This window comes from Mauremys reevesii, linkage group 9 (genome assembly GCF_016161935.1).
Source record: "Mauremys reevesii isolate NIE-2019 linkage group 9, ASM1616193v1, whole genome shotgun sequence".
NCBI classification, from domain to species: Eukaryota; Metazoa; Chordata; order Testudines; family Geoemydidae; genus Mauremys; species Mauremys reevesii.
The window spans coordinates 31,928,915-31,954,406 of NC_052631.1; the positions used below are offsets into that span (position 1 = coordinate 31,928,915).

The 25,492-nt window shown below is 41.6% G+C and overlaps 1 protein-coding gene across 1 annotated transcript in view; it reads right to left on the minus strand.

Annotated features, from left to right (window-relative positions):
- The window catches only part of LOC120372624, a 48,567-nt gene that overhangs the window by 18,552 nt on the left and 4,523 nt on the right, over positions 1-25,492 (minus strand). Inside the window, exons 3-10 of the mRNA XM_039489882.1 lie at positions 24,640-24,780; positions 22,292-22,440; positions 21,035-21,175; positions 17,207-17,355; positions 15,581-15,691; positions 6,028-6,160; positions 2,118-2,224; positions 1,091-1,203 (exon numbers count right to left, since the gene is read on the minus strand). Coding sequence (XP_039345816.1) covers positions 1,091-1,203; positions 2,118-2,224; positions 6,028-6,160; positions 15,581-15,691; positions 17,207-17,355; positions 21,035-21,175; positions 22,292-22,440; positions 24,640-24,780 — 1,044 coding nt within the window. The remainder of the gene's footprint in view (positions 1-1,090; positions 1,204-2,117; positions 2,225-6,027; positions 6,161-15,580; positions 15,692-17,206; positions 17,356-21,034; positions 21,176-22,291; positions 22,441-24,639; positions 24,781-25,492) is intronic.

A 25,492-nucleotide genomic window follows, 5' to 3' on the forward strand; every position in this document is an offset into this window, starting at 1 on the left:
TTGGACTGCAAACAGTGGAGTATATTTAAATCCCAACAAAAACTGATTTTATTTTAAAAAAATAACCATTTCTATTACTGTTATTATATGTGAAATTTTCTAGAAAATAAAACCTGAATTTGGAGCATGACATGTCTTTGTAATCTGGGCATTAAATTTTGGCTCTACATTTTTCATGTCAGAAACAGAACTAGTACAACTATATAGTTGAGTGGATTTACTCTTTTCCTCCAGCATTGTTCCTTTTCCATGGCATTCCTTTTCAGAGTGCTCCCACTATGTGGTCCAGTTTCTCAAGGCAGGACCCTTACAGATGAATTCAAACAAGAGAATAGCCTACCAAGTGTCTTCTAGGTGATTTGTAGGCAGCTGGACTACTGTAACATTTTCCCTCTCTTAGTTCAGGGCTCCATATCTAGTCCTCAATTTACACAGCTCTCTGGGTCAGTTAAGGCCCAGGATAGGAAGATTTGTGCAGTGCATGTGGTGGTGGGTAGGAGGGAACAATCTCCACTGTGTAGGAGGGAACAGCAGGCATTCTGATAAAGGATTACTTACTAACAATAGCTCTTGTGCTCCAAATATGCAGCTTGCACAGCTCCCCTCCCACTCACCGTAGGAATCATGTGGCTAGGCAAACAACTACTACAGTGGGACTCTGAGGCAAAATCATGAAGGAGATCAATAGCTCTGAGGATGTGAACTGCACTTGTTTCTGAATGAGGTGTTGATTCTGAATCCTAATAACAATTTAAATATCAGCACCTAATTATTTCTCTGCTGATCATTTTAGCAGAAACATCCAGCTCTTGCGGAATTGTGAATAGAACATGGGGCTTACGACTTTTTTTCACTTAAAAGGCTGCTGCGGCTCAACTGTACTGATACAGCTGCACCACTGTAGCGCTTCAGTGAAGATGCTACCTACACTGACAGGAGGCCGCTGTAGCCGTTTAAGTGTAGACAAGCCTTAAGTGAAGTAAAACCTTCATATCTGAATCTGTTTATGTGATTTTTTTTTCATTAAGAACAAGAATCATGGTGAAACTTTTCTATTAATGTAAAGGCTGGAAAAGCAGCAAGTACATACCTTTTTCATTCTCTTTTTAGTTGATTTGAGCTTCTTGCTGTTCTTGAAAATTGACTTGAAAGTATTTGAGGAAATCTGTGGTGTAACCTTAATATTTAAGCCTGGCATCTTGTCTATTGAGACAATGAAGAACATATTTTTCTATTTTCGACTATCAAAAATTAAATATACTTTTTTTTCAACCCCCTCTACCTCACAGAAATATTCACTGATCTGCCGGCAGAATAGCATTTCTCCCTCCACATATTTTCCTCTCACACAGAACATCACATCTATTTGATTTGAAAAGGTCCTGAAGTTTGCAGTTCTCTTCTGATTGACAAATGATTGCCAGTAATTCTTGAGAGCAAAAATATTTGAACTACAGGCAGAATAGCACTTTTTTTTACTTTGCCAAGTACTAAATCACAATTCCATGGGATGTGGGAGAGCCAGCAAATGGGAAGGAGCAGATGGGAAAAACAGCCACCAGGGTTGGGGAGGGAGCTGGAGTGTGTGTGAAAGTTCATGATTGGTGAGGGAATGGGAAAAATGAGGTACAACAGCAAGGAACTGTTAGGAGTGATGCAGCACTGGGGAGGGTTAGAAAGGAGGTAGATACAGCAGTTGAAAATGGCTGCTGATGTTTCTATAAAAGATCATTAATACATCAATACATATGATATGGTTATTACAGCATCACTAAAGTATAAATTAGAACAAGTCTCTCTCTCTCTCTCTCTCTCTCTCATACATAGCCATTTTCAGGATTTGAATCCTTTTTCTGACTTTTACCTTGCATTCACCCAAATATAAGTACACAAAGCTCAATTTTTCATAACAGAGTCCTTTCCCCTGACATCTGTTACACTGAAAATTCTCTAAGATACTCAAGGTTGTATTGTATTTTAAATAGTACTGAATTTGTATTGAAATTTAACTTACATATAACATTCCTTATATCCTTTGTATAAACACCCTGATGAACACCTAAATAAAAAGTAAAATAATTTTTAAAGCTTATGGGCTGAAGTTGGAGACACTCCACCTTTTTTTCTCTCCTTAAGAGCTTCCAGGATGTCTGTTGAACAAAGTTCTCCTATAGCGTTGCCATGTAGATCAAGTTCTATCAAGTGTTCAGAGTGTTTGATTAGGCTGCATTTAAGAACAACAACAACAAAAACACCTGAAATCTGCTGTAAGTAAAAAACAATGTTATACATTAGTAAATAAAATACAAGTATTTTAATGTAGAATGTAATTAATACCAAAGATCTAATGTTAAACAACTGAAACAAAAGCCACCATTCTTTGATGATTCTTCTGTCTAGTGACCTGATCCAAAGCCATTACTCTCATTGATTTCAGTGGGCTTTGGATCAGCCCCCAAATGAGTACATGGCTCTTCTTATAGATTTCCTTTTAGAAAATGTGTGCATTTCTTCATTGTGATTCTTTTTCAGCTAATAATTTGAATAGAAATCCTCAGCAATAAACACAAATAACACTGCCTGATTCCACATATTGGATTCCCATTGAGTTCAGAGCATGTGAGCTGTCAGTTCCATAATATTATTTCAGGGAAGAAAATGAGTGCATTATAATGGCCAGTGCTGTTTGTGTAGCTGTAAATAAAGACCTATCAGCATTTTCACAATAAATTTCTATTTCAGAAAGTTATGACTTGGCTTTAAAAAACTGATTATAACAAAAATTTATAGTTTTTAAGACCAGAAGAGACCATTATGACCATCTTGACCTGCATAACACAGCCTGTAGAATTTCACCCAGTAAAATTTATCCAACCCCCGTCTTCTACTTGCTCAGAACCAAGAGGGTGCTGGAATAAAGTTAAAGCCGGTATTCATTATTATTATTGTTCTTCAGCTGTTCCAAGAACATAAATATTGATAAAATTCCATTAGTAAATTAAAATTTTTAATGGGACTTTGAAACTGCCTCATCAATTTGCTATTTGAGCAGCTGTACTGATATTAACAATTCTGGGCACAAGAGTGATAGACTTTCTTATATATTACAATAAAAATTAAAAGTGGATTCCACAGCTAATTAATCACTTTTCTTCATTTAAAGCTATTACAGCCTTAGGGTCACATCTTGCTTGCCCAACTCACATGAGTATTACTGTTTGCATTACTAAGGAGGGCAGCAGTTGGATCTTTGTTATTTATTGTAAAAGCACTATAAAGTCTTCCAAATTTTCTCCTGCTTCTTGTATAATCTCTTCGTTTTGTTTCCCAGAATTCTCTGATTTCATGCACTTTGCTTTGGACTGTAGTAGAACTGTTTCTAACATTTAATTAGGACAACTGAAGTTGATAACATATATTTTATTATTCCCTGAATTTTGGACGCTGTTTTCTTCTCACCTGGTATACACTTAGTTAATGATATTAATACAAAGTGTTAGCTTATCATCTGTTTTTTAAATTAAAAGTTATCCTTGTGTAGAAGACTGAATGGTCAGTCTTGAGTTAAGGCTGACAATCAACATCAGATTCACGCCACTGAGCCAGATACGACCCTTAGATATGTATATGTGGCTCCCACTGCACTGGCAGTTGTATATCTGCATCTGAGTGTAGAACAGGCATCTCTGTGGGAGAAAGTTAGATCTCTAATTTTATTTAAATCTATGGTCTTGGTCTTTAATTTCCTTGGGCCAAAACTTCTGGTCTAATAAAGGGCCCCAGGAGGCTCTGAATTCAGAACAAGTACAGTTCTACTGTGCAATGCGAGCCACAATGCAGAGACTTCACAGATCTGTATTTCCTGTGTGCTGCAGAACACTGCTCCACAGGGTCTCTATCTGCTGATAGGAGCAGATGGAGAGTCTGGGGGTGATATAGTGGATTGACAAACAGGGGCGGCTCTATGTATTTTGCCGCTCCAAGCATGGCAGTCAGGCGGCTTTCGGTGGCGCGCCTGCGGGAGGTCCGCTGGTAACGTGGATTCGGCGGCATGCCTGTGGGAGGTCCTCTGGTAACGCTGATTCGGCGGCATCCCTGCGGGAGGTCCATTGGTCCCGTGGCTTCGGCGTACCCACTGCCGAATTACCGCCGAAGCCGTGGGACCAGCGGACCTCCCGCAGGCATGCCGCCGAAAGCTGCCTGACTGTCGCCCTCACAGCGACCAGCAGGCCGCCACTCCAAGCACACGCTTTCTGCGCTGGTGCCTGGAGCCACCCCTGTTGACAAAGATATAGGGTGGTAGCCAGTGAATCTGTACTAGATAAATCTGCCAACCTAACCTTCTCCTCCCTGACTTCCCCAAGTGTAGGGAGTGGTTTTTTGACTGCTCCAAAGCTGGGGGAAAAGGAACATGGGGAGGTGGCAAGATGGATTGATTTAAATCAAAGCAATTTAAATCAGCAAGCAGGAGACCTTGATTTAAATAATCAATTTTAATCATGTTTTGCATTTGTACTTTTTAGTTATTCCTAAAGAAAGGTTGATTTCAATTGGTTGGAAACCATTAAAACATGTTGATTTGCTACTGAAATAGCCTTTACATTAAGTTTGGTACTTTTTTTTGCTAACCAGCAGGATATTCTATATGTATACGCCCACTTATTTCAGCAGTTATATGATATACATTTATTCAGGTTCTTAATTTTTATTACATTAGAAAATGAATGATGCCTTTATTATTTACTAGATAATTAATTGTTTACTTGTGATTTGTGTCAAGTTGTATTTGGACAGAAATTGGAATTCAATAAAAAGTGCATAAAACTGTTTTAATTTTATTACATTAAGTTAAATGAGTAAGAGAGAAAAAAGGTTATCAAAATCTGTTCTACACTGAAAACTTACTGATTTATTAAGCAAAGGAAGTAGCTTTAGTTTATTTCTGGTCACTGTGTCCTTCAAGATTTTAGAACTATATCTCATCCTCTCACACCTAGTTTGTATTCACAGACTGAAAAACAAGCTTTCCTGCTTTTTCAACTCCCAATAGGTTTCTTAACTTTGAATAAAATAGTCATTGAATTGAAGTAGTTGAATAAACTGAAATGAAGAAAATATCCTCTGTACCTGCAGAAGAGGCTACTGCTGCAAAAAGCTGATTGAGCATTTCAACAAACTGATTCCAGTGCTTAGCCAGTGACTTCCACCAGTTCAATGCAACCCTACCCTACTGTTTACCCAGGGTTGGGCCTCAGTGGATGATCTAGCCTATATGACAGTCAAGGAGGCCTTTTTCAAACTGGAAAGCAGTACCCTCTGGGAAGGTTTTCCATTACCATATTCTGGGATGGCATCTGGTTCCCCAGTCCAAGAATGCAATCATGTCTTTTCCATGTGAGGGTAGCAGAAAGGAGCTCTGTGTCTCCTCCCCCTGTTCTGCCCTTGATATCTATTTTAATGAGGTCTAACTTGAAACCTGTGGAATCATTTTCTTCAAGTTATTTTTTTAAATGCTTGTGATAGCAGTCAGAATGGAAAAGAAACAGAACAGACTGGGGACAGTGGCAGTTTGTCTCAGAGTGAAGTTGACATGCCTGTCTCTCAAATGGCCAAAAATCTTTGAGAGCTAGGGAGCGGAGACTGAAGAGTTAGTATCCAGTCAATATGGTATTTTACAGAATAAACATCTCTGTTCTTTGTCTTTTTTCACCTCTTAATTAAAACTGAAACATCATCCTGTTGAGGTGAAATCACTTGACACTCTAGGAACTTTGATAGCAAAACTGAATCTGGGGAGAGCTTAGATGTATGTATTTCTAAGATCCTTCCAGATAGAGTCAGAGCGCTCACACTGTACTCTACGCCATACCTACACACTTCAGAGATGTGGCATGCAGAATATTTGAGGAGCAAAGCCAATGGTTACTAGTACTCATTTTGGATAAAAAAAACAGACATTCTCCAAACACATTTTTGAATCTAGTAAAAGAAAAGAAGGCACCCGCACCTTTCTTACTTATAACTTACTAAGTTAAAAACTGAGTGAACTCCAAGACCATCTTTTCTCCTCCCTTTCCTCTTCCATCTATGCCATTATCAGCCAAATGCAATTTAACTAACCATGGGCCAACTTCAGTTTTCTTTTCTTTATTTTTAGTTCCTGCAAGAAAAAAACCGAGGATTATTTTGGGAACATCCTGTATTAGGGGTGTGACTCTAATAGCAACAGGAGCTGTATGTGTGCTATGCTCATAGTAGGGGACACATTTTAAAACTAAATAGCTCTAGCAAACATTCATGCTTATCAATTGCACAGGCAAAATCCACGGGCAAAGGGGGGTCCTGGAGCTCCAGCAGCCATGAGTTGTGGGGCACACAGAGTTCCTAGCCGCCACAAGTGGCGGGGGGCACCAGAGCCGTCAGCTGCCACAGGCAGTAGGGACCCCGGAGTTCTGAGCCGCTCGGGCTGCAGCAAGGGCCCCAGAGCTGTCAGCTGTGGCGGCAGTGAGTGCTCAACTCCTCTGCCCCTGCAGCAGGACGTGGGTTCTCTTACCTCTCATGGGGCTTGGGCTTCAGTCCTCCCCCTCATTATTTTTAGTAAAAGTCACCAACAGGTCACAGGCAATAAACAAAAATTCACAGAAGCGCATGACCTATTGGTTATTTATAGTAAAAAATAACTAACAAAATCTTAACCTTACTTATTATTGATCACACAATATTGTGGTTCATGTTAAGCTGCAAAACAATTGGAGAAGTATGGTTTGGAGACTTACTTATACCAGCAAAGCAATTCACTGGATAATTTCCATATAGCTGATAAAGATATTAGACCAAATGTAGCCTACAGTATGTAGTTGCATGTTTTTGATTAAGAACAATGGTGACAAACAGCAGTGAGAGTTATAAGTCCAGTGTAAACTAGTTCTAAGCCACGTGTAATTGGCAGTGTAGTGTAACTTTCACCAGTTTAAATAAGAACAGCCATAATAGGTCAGACCCATGGTCCACCCGGTCTTCCAACAGTGGCCAATGCCAGATGTTTCAGAGGGAATGAACAGAACAGGTAATTATCAAATGATACATCCTCTGTCATCCACTCATTGTTTCTGGCAAAGAGCGGCAAGGGACACTCAGAGCCTGGTGTTGTATCCTTGCCCATCTGGTTAGTAGCCATTGATGGACTTATCCTCCATGAATTTATCTACTCCTTTTTTGAACCCTGTTATAATTTTGGCCTTCACAACATCTCCTGGCACACAGTGCACAATGTGAAGAAGTACTTCCTTATGTTTTTTTAAGCCTCCCGCCCAGGGGTGGCCAAATGAACCACATACGGCTCTTTTATTGTTAAAGTGCGGCTCACACGACCCTCCCCCCATTCTCCACCTACCAGATTGGGGGGGGAGGGAAACCCCCCCGCCTTTGTGTCATCTGCAAACTTGATGAATATGCTCCCTATACCAACATCCAGGTCTATTAATAAAGATGTTAAACAATACTGGACCCAGAACTGATTTCTGTGGAACCCCACTTGAGACTTCCCTCTAATCCAACATCATTCCATTATTAGTCACTCTTTATTTGTGGCTGTTTAACCAATTATGTATCCACTTAATGATAGTTCTGTCGAGCCCACATTTCTTCAGCTTACTTATCAGAATGTCATGTGGAACTGTCAAAAGCCTTGCTGAAGTCCAGGTATATTCCCATTACCCACCAAATCAGTTACCCCATTAAAGAAGGAAATCAAGCTGGTCTGGCATGATTTGTTCTTGGTAAATCCATGCTGGCTGCAAGTGATTATCGCTTCCTCCCCCAGGTATTCACAAATTGAATGTTTTATATATTGCTTTAGTAGCTTCCCAGGTATTGAAGTTAGGCTGACTGGTCTGTAGTTTCCTGGCTCCTCCTTTTTAAAGATGGGCACTATATTAGCCCTTCTCCAGGCTTCCGGGACCTCTCCTGTCATCCATGAGTTTATTGCCAGTGGCGCCGAGATTTCTTCAGCTAATTCCTTCAGCATCCTCCGGTGAATAGATCTGTCTGGCCCTGCTGATTTGAATTCATTCAAATTGATCAGAAGATCTGACATGTTCTTTACTTATCCTGATCTACATCCCTTCCCCTTTGTTGTCTACGGTAACTTCACAGTCATCCGGTCACATGTTATTTTTTGTAAGAAGACTGAAGCAAAGTAGGCATTGAAAAGCTCTGCCTCCCTATCATCTTCCCTTACCAGCTCACCTTCTCCATTGAGCAGCGGACCCACACTGTCCTTGATCTTTTTTGTTTGACATATTTGAAGAATTCCTTCCCATTGGTCTTTAACATTTTTTGCCAGCTGTAACTCATTCTTTGCCTTGGCTTTCCTGACTTTATCCCTATATGCTCATGCACCCAGGTATACTTCCTTGGGTGACATGCCCCCCCTTCCATTTCCTGTATGTGTCCCTTTTGGTTTTTAGATCGCTAAAAGGTCCTTGTGCACCCATATTGGCCTCTGATGGCTCTTCTGATCTTTCCTCTGTATCAGAATAGCCTGGTGTTGAGCCTCTAGTATTACATCTCTTAAGAACTGCCAGCCCTTTTTGACTTCTTTTCTTCCTAATTGGTCTTTCCATGGGACCTTGCCTACTATTTCTGAGAGTCGGTTTAAATCTGCCTTTCTGAAGTTCAGTGTCCTTGTTTTGTTGTTCTCATGTCCTCCTTTCCATGGGCTCTTGAAATCTATCAGATAATAATCACTTCTTCCCAAGTTCCCAACCACCTTCATGTTCACAAGTAATTCATCCCTGTTGTTCAAAACCAGATCCAAAATGGATGAGTCCCTAGTTGTTTCCTCAATTTTCTGAATCAGAAAGCTGCCCCCTACACATGCTAAGAATTTGCAGGACTGTAGTGGGGTGGTCACCCTGCTCATGCCCTAAAGAGCTTAACACAGCTCTGGGAGAGGCTGGGGTAGGGGAAAAGCTAGGAGGATTGGGGGAAGCAGCCACAGGTGGGGCCAAGCCCCAATCAGGCCACAGCTGGCCCTATAAGAGGGCTGAGGGCCAGAGACTGGGAGACAATCTCTCTCTAGCTTTTTGAGAGAGAAGGACCTGGCTGCCTGGGAGCTGAGAAAGGTACCTAGGGTGGAGCAGTGCTGGGGAAGGGCAGAGGGATCTGGGAGCTCCAGCCTAGCAAAACCCCAGGCTGCAGGCCTATTTAAAGGCCTACAAAAGGCTGCTGGGGCTGCAGAGGGGCAGCCAAGAGATAAGCAAAGGCAGCAGGTCCTAACCCCTAAACCCCTTGCTGATGATGAGTAGTTTACAGACTGCAGTCCGCTCCAGGGAGCGGGGGCTAGATGAGCCACTGAGGCAAGGTGGGGATAGAGGGTTGGGGGTTCCCCTGGGTGGGGAGACCCAGATTGAGGGTTACCGCTGGGGGCAGAACCCTGATGTAAAAGGCACTGGGGTCCGGGAGGGACACGGGGGCCAGCGGCAGGTGAGACACCGGCCTGCAGAGGGCACTCCAGGCTGGAAGAGCTAATTCCCGAGACGACAAGCAGGAGGTGCCAAGCCGGTGAGTCGTCGCCCCGCCACAAGGACGTATTATGTTTTTCTGCAATAGTCTTCCAATGGATATCGGGGAAGTTAAAATCCCCCATTAACACTAGCTCGTATGTTAACTAATCTTGTTAACTGCTTATAGAATGACTTATCCACTTCCTCTTCCTGATGTGGTGGTTAATGTCTTCTCGCTTAACGTTGTTTCAATCTTATGTCCCTGCTCAATTACAGAACATGATCTGTTTAAAGTTGTGCAATGCTCCGCTATAACATCGTTTGGCTGCCTGCTTTGTCCACAGCTGGCAGCCTCCCTATCAGCTCCCCTACGTCCTCCCCCACAGCACCTCCTGCCTGCTGGTGGACCCTGCGGATTAGTGTCTTTCCCCTGCGCCTCCTGCCTGCGGCAATTAGCTGGTTTGTGGCGTTCAGGAGGCAAGAGGGAGAGGGGAGGAGCAAGGGCTTGGCACGCAGGCTCCCCCTTCCTCCCTTGCCTCCTCAACGCCGCAGGCCAGCTGATTGCCATGGGCGGGAGGCAGGGGAGGGAGGGGGGAACCTGCGTGCTATGTCCTCGCTCTTCCCTCCTCCCTCCTGCCCCCTGAACGCCACAAACCAGCTAATTGCCGTGGGCAGGGGAGGGAGGGGATAGGAGTGAGGATGCGGCGTGTGGAGTAAAGGGGGAGGAGTGGGGGAGAAGAGGCGGGTTAAGGATGGGGCAAGGGGTGGAGTTGCCGGGCGAGAGTTGAGCCCCCGCCCCTGGTGCTAGCAGAGTAGGGGAAACTGCCGCTGCTGCTGCGCAACGTGCTTCCCCTAGCCTACAGCACCTTCAGCCTCCTTGCCTGCCTCATTGTCTCCAGTGCCAGTGGGCTGTGCCTGTGTGGGGTAAGGAGTGGGCACCTCCCGACTATAGTACTGTATTGTATGTACAGTATGTTTGTGAACACACAGCACGTGCATACTACACCCCCCGCCCACCAAGAGATTCACTGTCGCTTTATGGCCCAACGGCCCTGCTCGGGAATAGGGCTCTACACCAAGTGCTTGCGAGGCCACCAGCTGCCTGCAAAGCAGCTGTGGGTGGTGCACAGCAGAGGCCCTGCCTTGCTGTCTCGCTACAGAATAAACAATGTTTTATCTGCTCCCCACTCTTTGCTGGAGGGAGGTAAGAACACGCCCAAAGCAAGTTACAGGAATAGCGTTCCAGTGCCTGCTTCACCGTAGCAAGGGGGAAAGTGGCGTAGAGATGCACAGAACCTGGCCCTGCTCCCATGAAAGTCTGTGAAATGCACAGATTTGCCAATCACTTTAATGCTAGCTGCATCTCTCTGCCCCTGCATGCACACAGCAGAGAGGGGCACAGCCCTGCAGCAAACGTTATTTTCCTCCTCTTACTACATTGGCTGCAATGCTGCCCGGGTGCTGAGTGCATGGTTACTAGGTACAGCGGGGCCATTTTTCCAGGGCACCCTGGAAGAGAGGCCTTTGGTCCTCCAACAGGGCTCCTGTGAAAGTAAGAACCTGCAAGAAAGTAAGAACCTCCATAACTAGTCCTAGCCTAAACCCACAGGACTTCCAGTAGGGGAGCAGATTACCATGCAGAATGACATGGGTTTTCCAAATTCTTTCCCTTGCAATAGTTGATTGATGCTGCATGACCCCGGCCACTCCAGGCTAAAGGGAGTGAAGAGTAGCACGTGCATGCGCGTCCGGAGGAGCATCATCTGGCATCATGAGTCAAAAGCATCCAGCAAGTGATAGTGGAGTGCCTAGCAGTAGCAGTACCACTAGCAGCAAGAAAACCAGGAAAACCATTAGTTTGGGTTACTAAATTAGACATTTTAAAGCATTTTGATGCAGGCGAGCGTGCAGTAGACATTGGCATCGCTCTAGGTCTTACTCCGACCACTATGAGAACAATTCGGAATAATGCCGAAAAGATCAGGGCTAGTGCTTGGCGTGTAACACCACTCAGTGCTACTACAATAAGTTGATCAAGAAGTAGTTTGCTGGAAAACATGGAGAGTCTTCTCTCACTGTGGATAGAGGACCAAAACTAGAAGAACATACCTCTATGTTTGTTAGTGATACAAGTTAAGGCAAAAAGTTTGTATGACAATTTGAAGAGACCAAGGTGAAGGATCACAGACAGAGACTTTCATAGCAAGTCGGGGATGGTTTGATCAGTGCAAGAGGCGCTTCTACCTGCATAACATCACGATGTCCGGTGATGCAGCTAGTGCTGATACTGCAGCAGCTAAAAAATTCCCCAACTATTTCAAGAAAATAATTGTGGAAGGTGGCTATTCCCCTAAACAAGTCTTCAATGCTGATGAAACGGACCTGTACTGGAAGAGGATGCCTGAGCGTACTTACATTTCCCGAGAGGAGAAGACTGCACCCGGATTTAAAGCAGCTAAAGACGGTCTAACCTTGCTTTTAGGTGATAATGCTGCCGGAGACATGAAGATGAAACCACTGACAGTGTACCAATCTGAAACACCACACACACTCAAGGGATTTTCAAAGGAACAACTTCCGGTCATGTGGAGATCCAAAAAGAAGGCATGGATAACTGGAGCTATTTTTTCAGAATGGATGACTCTCTATGCTGTCCCTGCATGGAAGGAATACTGTGCCAAAGAAAATCTTGATTTCAAGATTTTATTACTTATTGATAATGCAGCGGCTCATCGAATCAACCTAGATGACCTGTGCAAAAACGTCAAAGTTGTCTTTCTGCCACCTAACACCACATCACTCATCCAACCCATGGGCCAAGGAGCCATCGCTGCATTTAAGATGTATTACTTACGCCTTACTTTCGACCAGCTCATCAGAGGCACTGATGGGGAAGGCAAACCTGCTATTCAGCAATTTTGGCGTGACTACAACATCCTGAAGTTCATCAATAACATTGGTGAGTCCTGGGCTGAAGTTACTCAGGTATACATGAATGTTGTGGGGGAAGCTGTGGCCTGAATGTGTCAATGACTTAAAAGTATTTAAAGATGTTGTCCCCGCTATGAAGAAAGATATCCTCGGCTTGGCCTAGAAAGCAGGTTTTGATGAGGTGGAAGAAGCCAACATTACACAACTTCTTCAATCACACAGAGAAGAGCTAACCAATGAAGATTTGATGCAACTAGAGGTGACAAGAGCAATGGAAGAAGAGGGCAAAGAAGTAGAAGAACCACCAACCCATCGAAATTTGACTGCCAAACATCTTTCTGAAGCTTTCCAAATGATTGGAGCTGGCTTGCAAATCCTGAGTGATGACGATTCTGACAGGGAACGCAGCTCCAAAGTGATTAGGGGAGTTGGTCATCTAATGACTTGCTATAAAGAAATTTACCAAGAAAAAAAAAGGGAAAGCAAAACAACAATCTCCAGATGTGTTTTTCCGAGTTCAGAAAGTTCAGCAAGAGGAGCAGCCGGACAATCCACCCTCTTCTACTCTCTGACTCCATCACCTCAACCAAGCTTTATACTCAGCAATGATGACTGTAGTATTAAATTGTTTCTTTAAAATTGTTTAAAACTTATACCTGTATTAAATTGCTTGTTTAAAATTGTTTAAAATGTATATAATGCCTTTTGTCTGGCAAAAAAAAATTTCCCTGTAACCTAATCCCCCCATTTACATTAATTCTTACGGGGAAATTGGATTTGCTTAACATCGTTTCACTTAAAGTCGCATTTTTCAAGAACATAACTACAACGTTAAGTGAGGGGTTACTGTACTGTTCTTTCCCCTTGTTACCCTCATCCAGAGACTCTCAGTAGGTCTGTTGCTCACTTCCTCTTGGACCTCTGAGCACGTGTATACATTCTTGACATATAGTGCAACACCTCCTCCTTTTTCTCCATTCCTATTCTTTTGGAACAAGCTATATCCCTCAATGCTGGTACTCCAATCATGGGTGTTGTCCCACCAAGTCTCTGTGATGCCAATTAAGTCATAATTTTCTTCATACAGCATGAGTTCCAGTTCATCCTGCTTGTTTCCCATACTCCTAGCATTTGTATACAGGCATCGAAGATTCAATAGCTCATATTTCATATTTAAATTATCAGGTTTTCTGTAGGTTTAAAGAAAAAAGTATGCTTCCAAATTATCAGACTTGATAATGTTTGATTGTTCCTGCTCAAGCCAAGAACATTCTTGAGTAGCAGGAAGCTATTTTCATACAAAGCAAATTCTTAATTTCTAAGCTTCATCCAGGTCCTCATTTTCTATACAGGAAACATTTTGCAGGTTGAAACACTTGAGAATATATTGTTATGGCCACTTTTCCTTGGTTTAAGATATCACATGTCTGGAGCTTTGGTATTTTACTTCTGTAAAGTTTTCATGAAATTGAATGGTGATGCTTAACATGAAGGCAAAAACTGTGTGATTTTTTGTTAGCATGCTTGTCTTGCTAGTTTACATTCATTGCACCAGAATGTGATATATAGGAAATAGGAATTGTATAAATGAATTATTAAAAATAAAAATGAATGATTTTTAGTTTTGGTCAATAGTACATAACTATTAAAAATATTGGACCAATCATTAGCCTGCATAGCTTTAAGTGAAGTTCTTTGAAAAAATACTATACAAATGGCATTAATAGGTTCCATTTCTATTATTTCTCAATGACTCCATATTAAATTTGTTCAGTTTCTGTGTAAAAATGTGGTTTTCCAACAACCAGCCCCACAAACACACCCTGGATTGTTGACAGTGTATACTTATACAATCAGCTGGGTCTGGATTCCTGTTGGTGATGTACAGGAATGAAAAAACTCAGCTTGACTTTCAAATCCCAAGACACTTTTACAGCACTGAGAGAAAAAAAATCTTTTTACTTGTAAACTGGAGTCAGAGAGAGACAATCAAAATGAAATTCCACAATGTCATTTTTACAGTTACTTTACAGAGTAAAAGTGCACATGAATGGTTCTTCTATTATAAACGTCACCGTCAAAGAGAATACCCTGCTTTTTACTTTCAAATGTAGACATACCCACAGTGGCCCATGCTTTCGTCACCTTGAGGCTAGGTTACTGCAGTGCACTGTACCTGTGACTGACTGAAAACCTAATTTTGAAATGATCTGTACAAAAGAGGAATAATGAGAAATAGAGTTCGCCTTTGTCAGAACATCTCTGCCTGGAAGAGCACTTGTGTGCTGTTTAATTGTGGTTTTAATAATCACAGTGCCACACTATGGGTCAGATCTTGCCCACCTTTTATGCAAGTGCACAGCCTGGTCAAGGGCATAGGGCTGTTAGGACCCTTTTCCACCCCTTTTGTTGCCTTCACAAGGACCAGTCTGGATTGCGGTCCTGGAGCTCAGGGCAGCATAGGGACTGCTCCTGTCCCTACTCCCCTGAGGCACACAGTGCTCTATAGCAGTTGAGGATGAAGTAGAGCAACAACCTTGCTGCTCTCCACACCAGCCGGCATAGAACTGGTGCAGAGGTAGTGAGCTATACCCCAGTAGCGTAGTAGCAAGCACACTCCCCATGGTGCATTCTGCTCTTTCTAGTGCTATTTCTGGCCTAGTGCAACTCTACCCCACTGTTTACCCAGGGATGGGCCTCAGTGGATGATCTAGCCTATATGACAGTCAAGAAGGCCTTTTTCAAACTGGAAAGCAGTACCCTCTGGGAAGGTTTTCCATTACTAGCTTGTTGCAGTGACAAAAACATTGGAGGCAAGAGCAGTAGTGAGAGAGGGAGGATGATGGGGGCTTTAAATCAAGATTGGTTGTCTTTCTAAAAGACACCACACCTTGTTGTGCTAGGTGTAAAAAGCACTGGGTGAAATTCTATGGCCTGTGTCATGCAGGAGGGAGGTGAGACTAGCCACCCGCCCCCAACCCCCAGCCTTAAAAATCTAATGATGGGGAGCGGGAAGAAGAAGAACCAACCACGCATGACAGATGGTAATCACATTGCTTAATGTGCTGTTGGAAGGTTCTCAGATACTACAATGATGAGGACTTATGTGTAATAGAATAAAACCACACAAAACTGAACTGTACCTTTTCTTTTCTTTTCCTTCCTCATACTACTTTCCACTGTTTTAGAGTTTCCTGTTTTGGAAGCAATGTTCAAGCCAGAAGCTGTTGAGTGGATACCCAAACCTTTGTCTGCTGTTTATAAATAAGAACAGCCATTCAAACAGTTGCCAATTCATGGAGTTATACACAATTTTTTGGAACGTGCAGTATTAATTATTTGATATACACTCTCCCAAGTTTACGTTGTCCTGGATGCTGAGGGACATTTACCATAGAAGAATCTACATAGCTATTTAATTTTTTCCATCAGAGATAACAATTTTGTGGGCAGAAAAAAGTTGGCATATTTCAGCACAAAGTTTCTATGCTATTTTTGCTTATTTCTGATTTCTTATATCCCTTGATATAGTTTAGCTAGTATTGTCGTTTGGGAAAGTTTGAGCATCTTTTACACTGCATTACATTCACCATTATATAGATGCTCCATTTATCTTCCTCTCTAGAGCATATAGCCAGATTCACCCTTGGAATGCAGCTTGCATCCCCCTGTGTCTGCTGGGACAGCCACACCAGTAGTTCTGCAGGGAGGGGGCATCTTAAATTCTAGCCATCTGAGCCATTTTGATGGAAGCTGCCTGAGAGAGATGCTGAATTTGGACAGCTCACATGCAGACTCCCCCTGCTATAGTTGATTGAAAAATGCAAAAACACTTTCATTAACATAAACATTACTTTTTAAATGAACATTTAAAAAAATATTTCCAGAAAATGTTCATTGCAATATAGAAAATGTCTTGACCACTCTACTTCCCCATCACCTTTAGGCTGCCATGCTTGTTTTGGGGACTGCATTTGGCCATCCCCAGATGGAGCAGGGATCCCTGGCACAGAGAATGATGTGGACAGTTTATGCAGCTACATGTCTGCTCCAGGTACACTAATCATCATCAGGGACTTGAAACTCAAGGAGTGAATTGACCCCAAGGACAGTAGTTTGAATTACTTTCCAAACTTAAATAGCCTCTGAAACAAATTGATGTTAATGGATGTTTTATAAGTTATTAATTTATATGCTTCCCAAATGCAACTTTCACTACTTTTATTCATAATGATTTTGCTTTTCAGGTATAAATACATAGCTGCTTAAATGTTTCTGGCCAAATCTTGAGGATCCTTTCTCAGTCAAGGGGATAAATATGTAAACGTTAAACAATGGGAGCAAATTAAACAGTACAGAGTATTTACAAAACAAAATTGGTCTTTCGCTCAAATGGAACTTGTTAATTCTTTCATGTTTAAATTTGAATTCTAGACACATTTTATTAGTAGCACTTGCATATTTAATCCTTCAGATGAAACACATTTTTCTGATATCTTTTTAAACATATCCTTTTAAACGCCAAACACCAAAATTCTCTGAAACAAGACATTACAAAGTGCACTGTAGGGACAGTGTGAAATGACTGTACAGCATGCTTTGTCTGTCTGTCCCAGGTGCCAAGAAGAGAACACTTGTACATGAATATAATGGAAGTACAGTAAATGCTTGCATAGGCTATTACTAGTATGTGTAAGTATAATTTTCAACAAAAAAATTGAAAAATTATAATTTTCTCTAATCCAAGCGCCATTCCCAGATAGTCTCACCTTCTGGTATTTGATGATCAGAATAATTGTTGAATAGGAAGGCATTTGTTTCCTTATCTCTTCCAAGATTGTCTGCATACATAGCTATTGGTGTGATGAGCTCAAGGGCACCCAAACATTGCAAGTTGTTACCATTTAGATAAAGATTGCTGTGACAAAAATATAATTTTAAATATTTGATTGATGTTCCATCACATTTAAACTTGCATTTCATCTTTCTTTTCTATATTTGGCTTTTATAACAATGTTGTTGAAACTAAAATTATAGTAATCGTAACAGAAAAAAATTGGGGTAAATTTTAATTAATTTAATTAAACTTGAATTGGACTTAAAACTTTGAATGCTGATTTCAGAAGTTCTAATTGCTGATATAAGAAAATCAAGTAAGGATAATGTTGAAGATAAAATATGGCTTTGATGACTAACTCAATCTCATAAGAATAACTATTTAAGTCTCCCAAAGTACGTGCTTAACTTTTAGGCGTGTAAGCAGTGCCATTACATTAGATATGTTAGTAATTCCATCAACATCAGTGTGATTAATCATGTGCCCAAAGTTAAGAAGATGCATAAATACTTTGTTGGATTGGGCTATTTTTCTAAATTGATTAATATTTGCTGCCTCCTTCATTTGAATTGGGGTAGGAATGTCCAGAATCCTGCATCATGCCTAGGAACATACCATTACCATTAAAGGAATACTTTCTCCAGCCAAGTCCAAGAGAGAGTAAAGATGGGACTCCTTTCCCCATGAAAGTGACATGTCACTTGCATGAAGTATGGCTTGTTGGACTATAAACATTCACTTTCTTTTCTGGATTATAAGGCTTTAAGGAGTCAATTAAATCAACTTTAGGAAGATATGCAGGGAAATTAGAAAGAGCTGAGCAGAGTAACTGTAGTCAACAGCTTTGAGTCATACAAACATTACAGAGGGCTTATCAAGGCTAAGAAAAGGCTTATCAATAAAATGTATGAGGCTAGGAAAAAGACACTCCAGGATTCCCGAAGTCCCTGAAAGGCCGAGTGAAATGTCGTCTTTGGTCAATGGATAGTATTGCCCTTGAATAGTCCAGAAAGTTTTTTTTTCTTATAATATCTGCAAGTAGACTTCCAAAGGGAAAATCATCTCTGATAATTTTAACACTCTCCTTTGTGCACATGCATTGTAAATGCTTTTTAGGATCACATTCTCTTTCTCATATTCATTATATCAGCACGTAGTTTTCTCTAGAACCTTAGATACACATCATATCTTCTATCCTGGGTATGTCAGAGTCCATTAAAAACATTGCCACAAAAGCACACACTAAAACATTCTCATAGCATATAATACAGATTAAGCATAAAAGAACAGTAGTGAAAATTTATAGACATATATCATCATCATGGCAGATCCCAAAGGAATGTACCCTCCTTGCAGGGCCACTGAGCACCACCCAGATTGATCTCTAGCTAGGTTTTTAAGGTGGTATGACTGGATATTCAGTTTATGTCTGCCATTGGCAATCTTATCGCATCACCAAAGCTTTTGGTGACCATTTCTTGGTAAACACAATTTATAATTCACTGGTTTTCCATCCTAATAACACGTCTACTAAAAAAGCCACCAAAATTGAACCAGTACTCATGCAAGCAGTTGGCAGGATCTGCTATGAATGTCTTCATTTCTGATCTTGTCCTGCCACTTAATGTGAAGAATCTGACAAAGACGACAAGAATCAATGACATCCATCTGCCACTCTTCAGTTTTTCTGTGCCTATGTTTCACTGCTATACAACAGAGTTGGTATATTCATGGTTCTATAGATCCACAGCTTTGTAGCAAGCGTGATGTCACAGTGCTCCCACAGAGGCTGCTGAAGGTCCCAAAGTATGGCAGCAGCTGCTGCTATATGAGTGTCCACATCTTTGGAGCACCCTCCAGCACTACCTATGATGCTTGACAAGTATTTGACAGTTGCCACTTACTTGATATCTTGACTGGACAGGTTAATATTGAGATTGTAATCTGGAGGTGGAGGCTGCTTGATGGTAATAGCCAGGGATTTAGTTGTATCCAGATTAATAACTGGACCAAAGCACATTGCTTCAGGCCTAACCAGCTTGGCCATCAGCTTGTAGTGATTCATTGAACTGAGCCAACAAGACAATGTCATCAGGGTATTCAAAATCTCGAAGCAGAATGACATTCAGCTCAACACCACCAACAGCTGCCTCCTCAAGTCCATCAACCAGTCAATGTGAATATTGAACATTGATGGTGACAGAATGCAGCTTCGCTGAAGTCCGGTGGAAAAAAGAAACCACGCCATATATCTGCCATTGACTTGAACACAAATTTCTGTCCCATTATAGAGCTCTTCTATCAATGACACTATCTTCTCAGGGATGGCGAGTTTCCTTATCTACAAACTTGTTTGATGCACTGAATCAAAGGCCTGACAGATGTCTCTAAAAAGTACTTAAAATAGCATATTAAATCCATCCAACTTCTCCAGAAGTTGTGTCATGGTAAAGATCTAGTTGACAGTGGAATTACCAAATCTGACAGCGCACTGAGTAGTCCCACCTTTACTATGAAGTGCATCATTGATTTGAGAGATTAAGACAGAAATGAAGACTTTTCCTAGGACTGACAACAGCATAATACCTCTATAGTTGCTACATTCAGCCTTATCATCCTTTTTAACAGGGGCAAAATAACACCTTTATTTCAGTCATCAGGAATGATATTAATGTGCTAGATGATCTGGAAGAGCCTGTGCAGCCATGGTACAATACTCTTGCTTGTCTTCAGCAATTCAAGGGTGAAGTTACAACTCCCAGATGTCTTCCCAGACTTCAATTTATGCACTGTGATCTGAATTTCTTCTAGGCTGACAGAAGGTGAGTCTGCTGAACTTCTTGTCCCACTTCAGATTGAAGAGGGATTGTAGGCAGTGGAAAATTGAGAAACATCTTGAAATGATCTTACCACTGATGCAGTTGATCTTTCCGACTTCAGCTGATGCTACCATCGATTCTTTACTGGACAAGCGGTGCCACCTTTTCCTGCAAACACTGCAAAGTTGATTAGAGGCTGTGAAGATCATGCCTGGGGGCAGCTTGTTCTAAACTAGCTGCCCGAGGTGACCACCAGGGTTCCTTATCTATCTTACACAATGACTTTGTGTTCCAAAGTTGAATCCACTTGGCCTTTGCTTTTGCTCTCAACAAATGTACATTTGAAGACTCAAATTGTAGCCAGGCTTTTTTCTTAGCTCCAACACAGTAAGCACAGCAAAGAGTCTTGTGGCACCTTATAGACTAAGTTTTGGAGCATGAGCTTTCGTGGGTGAATATCCACTTCGTTGGATGCATGTAGTGGAAATTTCCAGGTCGTAAGCATCTCTGTTCCATGGGCTGAGGCCCCAGCAGCAGTCAGCACTGATTATTTGAAACAATGCCATTCCTCACCAGATGACAGAGAAAGCAAGACTTCAATCTAAAGTTTCGATCGCCTTAAGCGGCTGAGAACTGAAAGCTATCAGAGAGTGGAGTTCTAATAAAAACTTTTGTTTGAATTGGACTAATTTTGGCCTATTAACTGGCTGCTGTTGAAGCTGGACTTTTTAATGAAATGTATACGTGTATAAAGTATAAGCCAGCTCAAATTAATTAAACCTGAAGCACAAAACAAGAAAAAGTGAGCTAGCAATAAGATCTCTCCTGGTGAAAATATAGATTTAATTTGAAAAAGAACGGGCAACTAACGTTTTTAGAAAGGAAGAGTGATGTAATCATCAAGCAAAGTTAAACAATTCCAGAAAGAGTTTTAATCTTACCAAATGGCAGTTTGGGCTACAATGGGGCCTAACTTGGACCCACTTTCAGGTTCCAAACTGCAGTAGCATAAGCTGAGGGTTAGAAGTTTTCTGTTTCCCTCTAACCCAGAAACAAGTCCATTGATTCCTTTATCTCCAAACCTGTAAAAGAGAACAGATTAGTTATGTTCATCTGCTGACTAAGAATATAAACGTCACCTTCAAAGAGAATACCCTGCTTTTTACTTTCAAATGTAGACATAGCCACAGTGGCCCATGCTTTCGTCACCTTGAGGCTAGGTTACTGCAGTGCACTGTACCTGTGACTGACTGTGAAGGCGTCTTGGAAGCTTCATTTCAACATACACTAGCCCAACGATTAGGGCACAAGCAGACCAACAAATATACCTTAAACTTGTGCTCTAGGCTCTGCACTAGTTCTTATCCAATTCTGTATCCGCTTCAGATCATGGTTCTAATCTTTAAATTCCAAAGTGGGTTAGGGCCTACCTATGTCAGAGACTGCCTATGTCTTCACTACTCACCACGATAGCTGCATTCAACAGAGATGCTGCAGCAGACAGTCCCAGGGTAACTCTTGGAGGCTGGAAACAGGGCACACTTAGTGTAAAGATTCAACTGTAGGATTCCCTACTTCCAGAGATCAGGCTGAGCCTCAATTTTGACACACTGAGGGCTCAAAATAACTCTCTTTGTCTTTGTGCAAGCCTTCCTTCAGCAGCTGTGACTGCAGACTGACCCAGCAGTGTTGCTTCTGGAGACATAGGCAACAAGTATAATCCCATTTAACAGTGGTGTAAACAAGGGTCTTGGACAAGAGTGTGCTTTTCTATATGGCACCTCAGTACTCAGATGATGGGCACATTAAGAAATGCTTAGCTGGAAAGGAAGACCATTTCAGGGGCAAGTTTCCTGGTATTGGACATGATAACTATAGCTCATTCTTTGTAAAATCCAGTTCTTAGATGGAAATTATAATGAATTAGTACAGGGGAACTACATTGATCTGAATTATGGATTCAGATGGGGGGAAAAAAAAGACATTTTGGGTAACTGAAATTCAGCCTGGGGATTTATCCGCAATCAGAAATAGATTTTCATTACTATGGGGATGAGGAACTTGGGAACCATTGTTTATAAACTTCAGCAGAGAAACATCATATCAGAACTGTTCTGACTTTGAGGGTACCCTGAACATAAGCACTGTTCAAACTCACACTCGCTCACTGCTGTGGGTACATAGCTCCTCTCTCTTACTTGGTATAATCTAGAACAATGGAGTTCAAGTTGCTGAAAGGGAAAGCTGCTCCAAGTCGCTCCAGGGACCATGCATCTATCGGAACATGAGTTATTTCTAGAGTACAGAAGGGATAGTTGGTACGTCCATTCCGCTCTAAAAGCATTGCCTAGAAATGCAAAATATGAATAGATATCTGCTGTTATGAAACAGAACCGCACACTTCTGATAGCAAAGGCAAGTTTTTGGTTTGGTTTTTATATTTTTTAAATCTAAATTTTCCTGTGTACTTTTAGTACTTGTGGAAGGTGTCAGACTGACAATCCTGGAGACAGACGTTCTCTGTTTATCCTCCAAACACAGGTATTATGGGCAGTGGCAGTGCAAGAGTCTCCTACAATATGCCACAACTTTAATCTACAGAGACCAACTCTAGGGGAGAGGATAGTTAATTCTCCATGCACATTCATCTGTTGGCCTCTCTGCTGAGACTGCTAACCTAGCGAACAGTTAGAGTTAATTGTGGTGATAGTTTGTGTGTTATGGACACCTATCCACTGGGAACTGGACTTAGATCACAAAATAACCGGTAATGTAATCACTTCAAGCATATTCATCCTAAGTGTCTTCTGTTCTTCAAACATCAACTCCAGAAAGCATTTTAATTGCCTTGCCCACTCCCCTAGGCCTGGGAAGTGGGAATCATGTGTGTTCCTGACTCTGACCTGCCAGCTCCTCTCTTGGTCCACCAGTCTCCCAGGCCCTTCCTGCATCAAGATACCTGGAGCAGTGAAGGCCTCCCTAGGACCCAAGGGAAGGATGGATGCTACTTTGAGGGCAGCTGAGCCCCGCTACTATACAAGAAGTCAGAGATCCATATAGAGAGGATTCTCCATGCACAGATCTGTGGGGCATGAAACTCCCAAACATTTTCAACCAAAACATTGCACTATTGTATTAGTGCATGAACAGGACCCTACCAAATTCATGGTCCATTTTGCTCAATTTCACGGCCATAGGATTTTAAGAATAGTAAATTTCATGATTTCAGCTATTTAAATCTGAAATTTCACAATGTTAATTGTAGGGGTCCTGACCCAAAAAGGAGTTGTGTGTGTGTGTGTGTGTGGGGGGGGGTCCGCAAGGTTATTGTAGGGAGGGTTGCGGTACTGCTGGGTAGCTGGAAAGTGGTGGCTGCTGACTGGGAGCCCAGCTCTGAAGGCAGAGCTGCTGCCAGCAACAGCGCAGAAGGAAGAATGGCATGGTATGGTATTGCAACCCTTACTTCTGCGCTGCTGCCTGCAGAGCTGGGCCCTCAATCAGCAGCCGCCACTCTCTGGCCATCCAGTTCTGAAAGGCAGCAGCGCAGAAGTAAGAGTGGCATAGTAAGGTATTGCCACCCTTATTGCTGCACTGCTACTGGTGGGGCGCTGCCTTCAGAGCTGGGCTCCCAGCCAGCAGTCACCACTCTCCAGCTACCCAGCTCTGAAGGCAGCACAGAAGTAAGGGTGGCAATACTGAAGCCCCCGTAAAATAACCTTGTGATTCCCCTGCAATTCCCTTTTGAATCAGGACCCCCAATTTGTGAAACGCTGGTCTCCCCTGTGAAATCTGTATAGGGTAAAAGCACACAAAAGACCAGATTTCATGGGGGGAGACCAGATTTCACAGTCCGTGACAAGTTTTTCATGGCCATGAATTTGGTAGGGCCCTATGCATGAGAATCTGAAAGTGAAACAGACTAGAAATTGATCATAAACCAAAGTGAAACTGGCTAGTTTGTTTCATCGCACACTCTGAGATCTACACTGTAAATAAACTCCAGTATAAATGGGGAGAAGTAAGTTAGATTTTCAAAATTGCTTCTGTTTTTGTCAGAGCTGATGCATACATCTCACTAAGTCTGCGTGTGCTAGAAACACCTGAAAGGTGTTATCAAGACCCAACATTAGAAAAGATATCTGACTGGATTTGGGCACATATGAAAGAATTAAACTCTTTGGGCATGAAATCATATTACTCCCACAATCGGAATCTTTGTCTCTCAGAATGTGTTTGTTCATTGTCTCAATAGGCTTTCTGGTCTACATTTGTGGAACTGTGTAAAATCCAGGATAGTTTTAAAAAAAACTTGTTTTTGTAAATCTGGTGTAATTTACATTGGCCATTTCACTACACAATTATCCTCCTACACTTTTTCATTTACATATACAATCATTCTAGCTAGGTACTGGTATTTCCAATTTACCCACCACTGCATATATTACTACAAAAATAAAAGAACAAAAACCAAAATCCTTTCACTTTCAGTCAGCTTCTCTTTAAATGTCTACTTTTTATATCATATTATGTATTTTATTTTACTTACAAGGTTTGCAATGTCTTGGTTGTTTAGCTGAATTCCCCAGATACAGAGTTCCTTTCCTAACATATACCGTTCATCTCTAATTGTCCTTAATAGAGGTGTGAGGAAGACTGGCTGGGAATTCTGAGAGTTTGTGAGCACAAACTAAAAAACAAAAACTCAATTACAATTTGGTGTAATCAAAACTGAAACAAATGTACATTATATTTTAGGAACCCAAACATAAAATATACCATTATCTAAATGTACTATACATTAATGGTGATCTATAAATGTTAGCAAAAGTCAAAGATCCTCTGCATATCAATATATAAAAAATTGTGCAGAATTCCTTAAATAATCAGGGCAAAAGGGACATTCAGCACATTATTTTCTATATTGGTGCAGCTCCAGTCTTTGTACCCATAATGAATAGAATAAACAAGGTGCAGGCATTTTTACCATTGTGTCATCTGACCCTGTAGATCAGCCTGGAAAGAATTATTTTATATCTTAGATTTATATCTTGTGGAACTATAAAAAAGAAATCAGGCATTTCTGGAGATAAGAGCACAAGAACATTCTAAGTTAATGTGCGCGATGCTCCTCTTAACCCGGTTATCTGGACAATGCAAGTGTATAATAGCTAATTATGGCACATTTGGAAGGCAGGGGATGCATTTGCAGGTTTCTTTTCAGGATTATAATCAAAATTTTCAAATTGAGTGCCTACAGTTAGACAGACATTATACCTAAATCCATGTTTAGTCCCCTAAAGTTAGGATTCATTGGAAGCTACAGATGTGCAGCCAGTTTTACAGGAGTGGCTACATTTAGGTACCCGGTTTGGGAATATGATCTACATTCATTGGAGAGG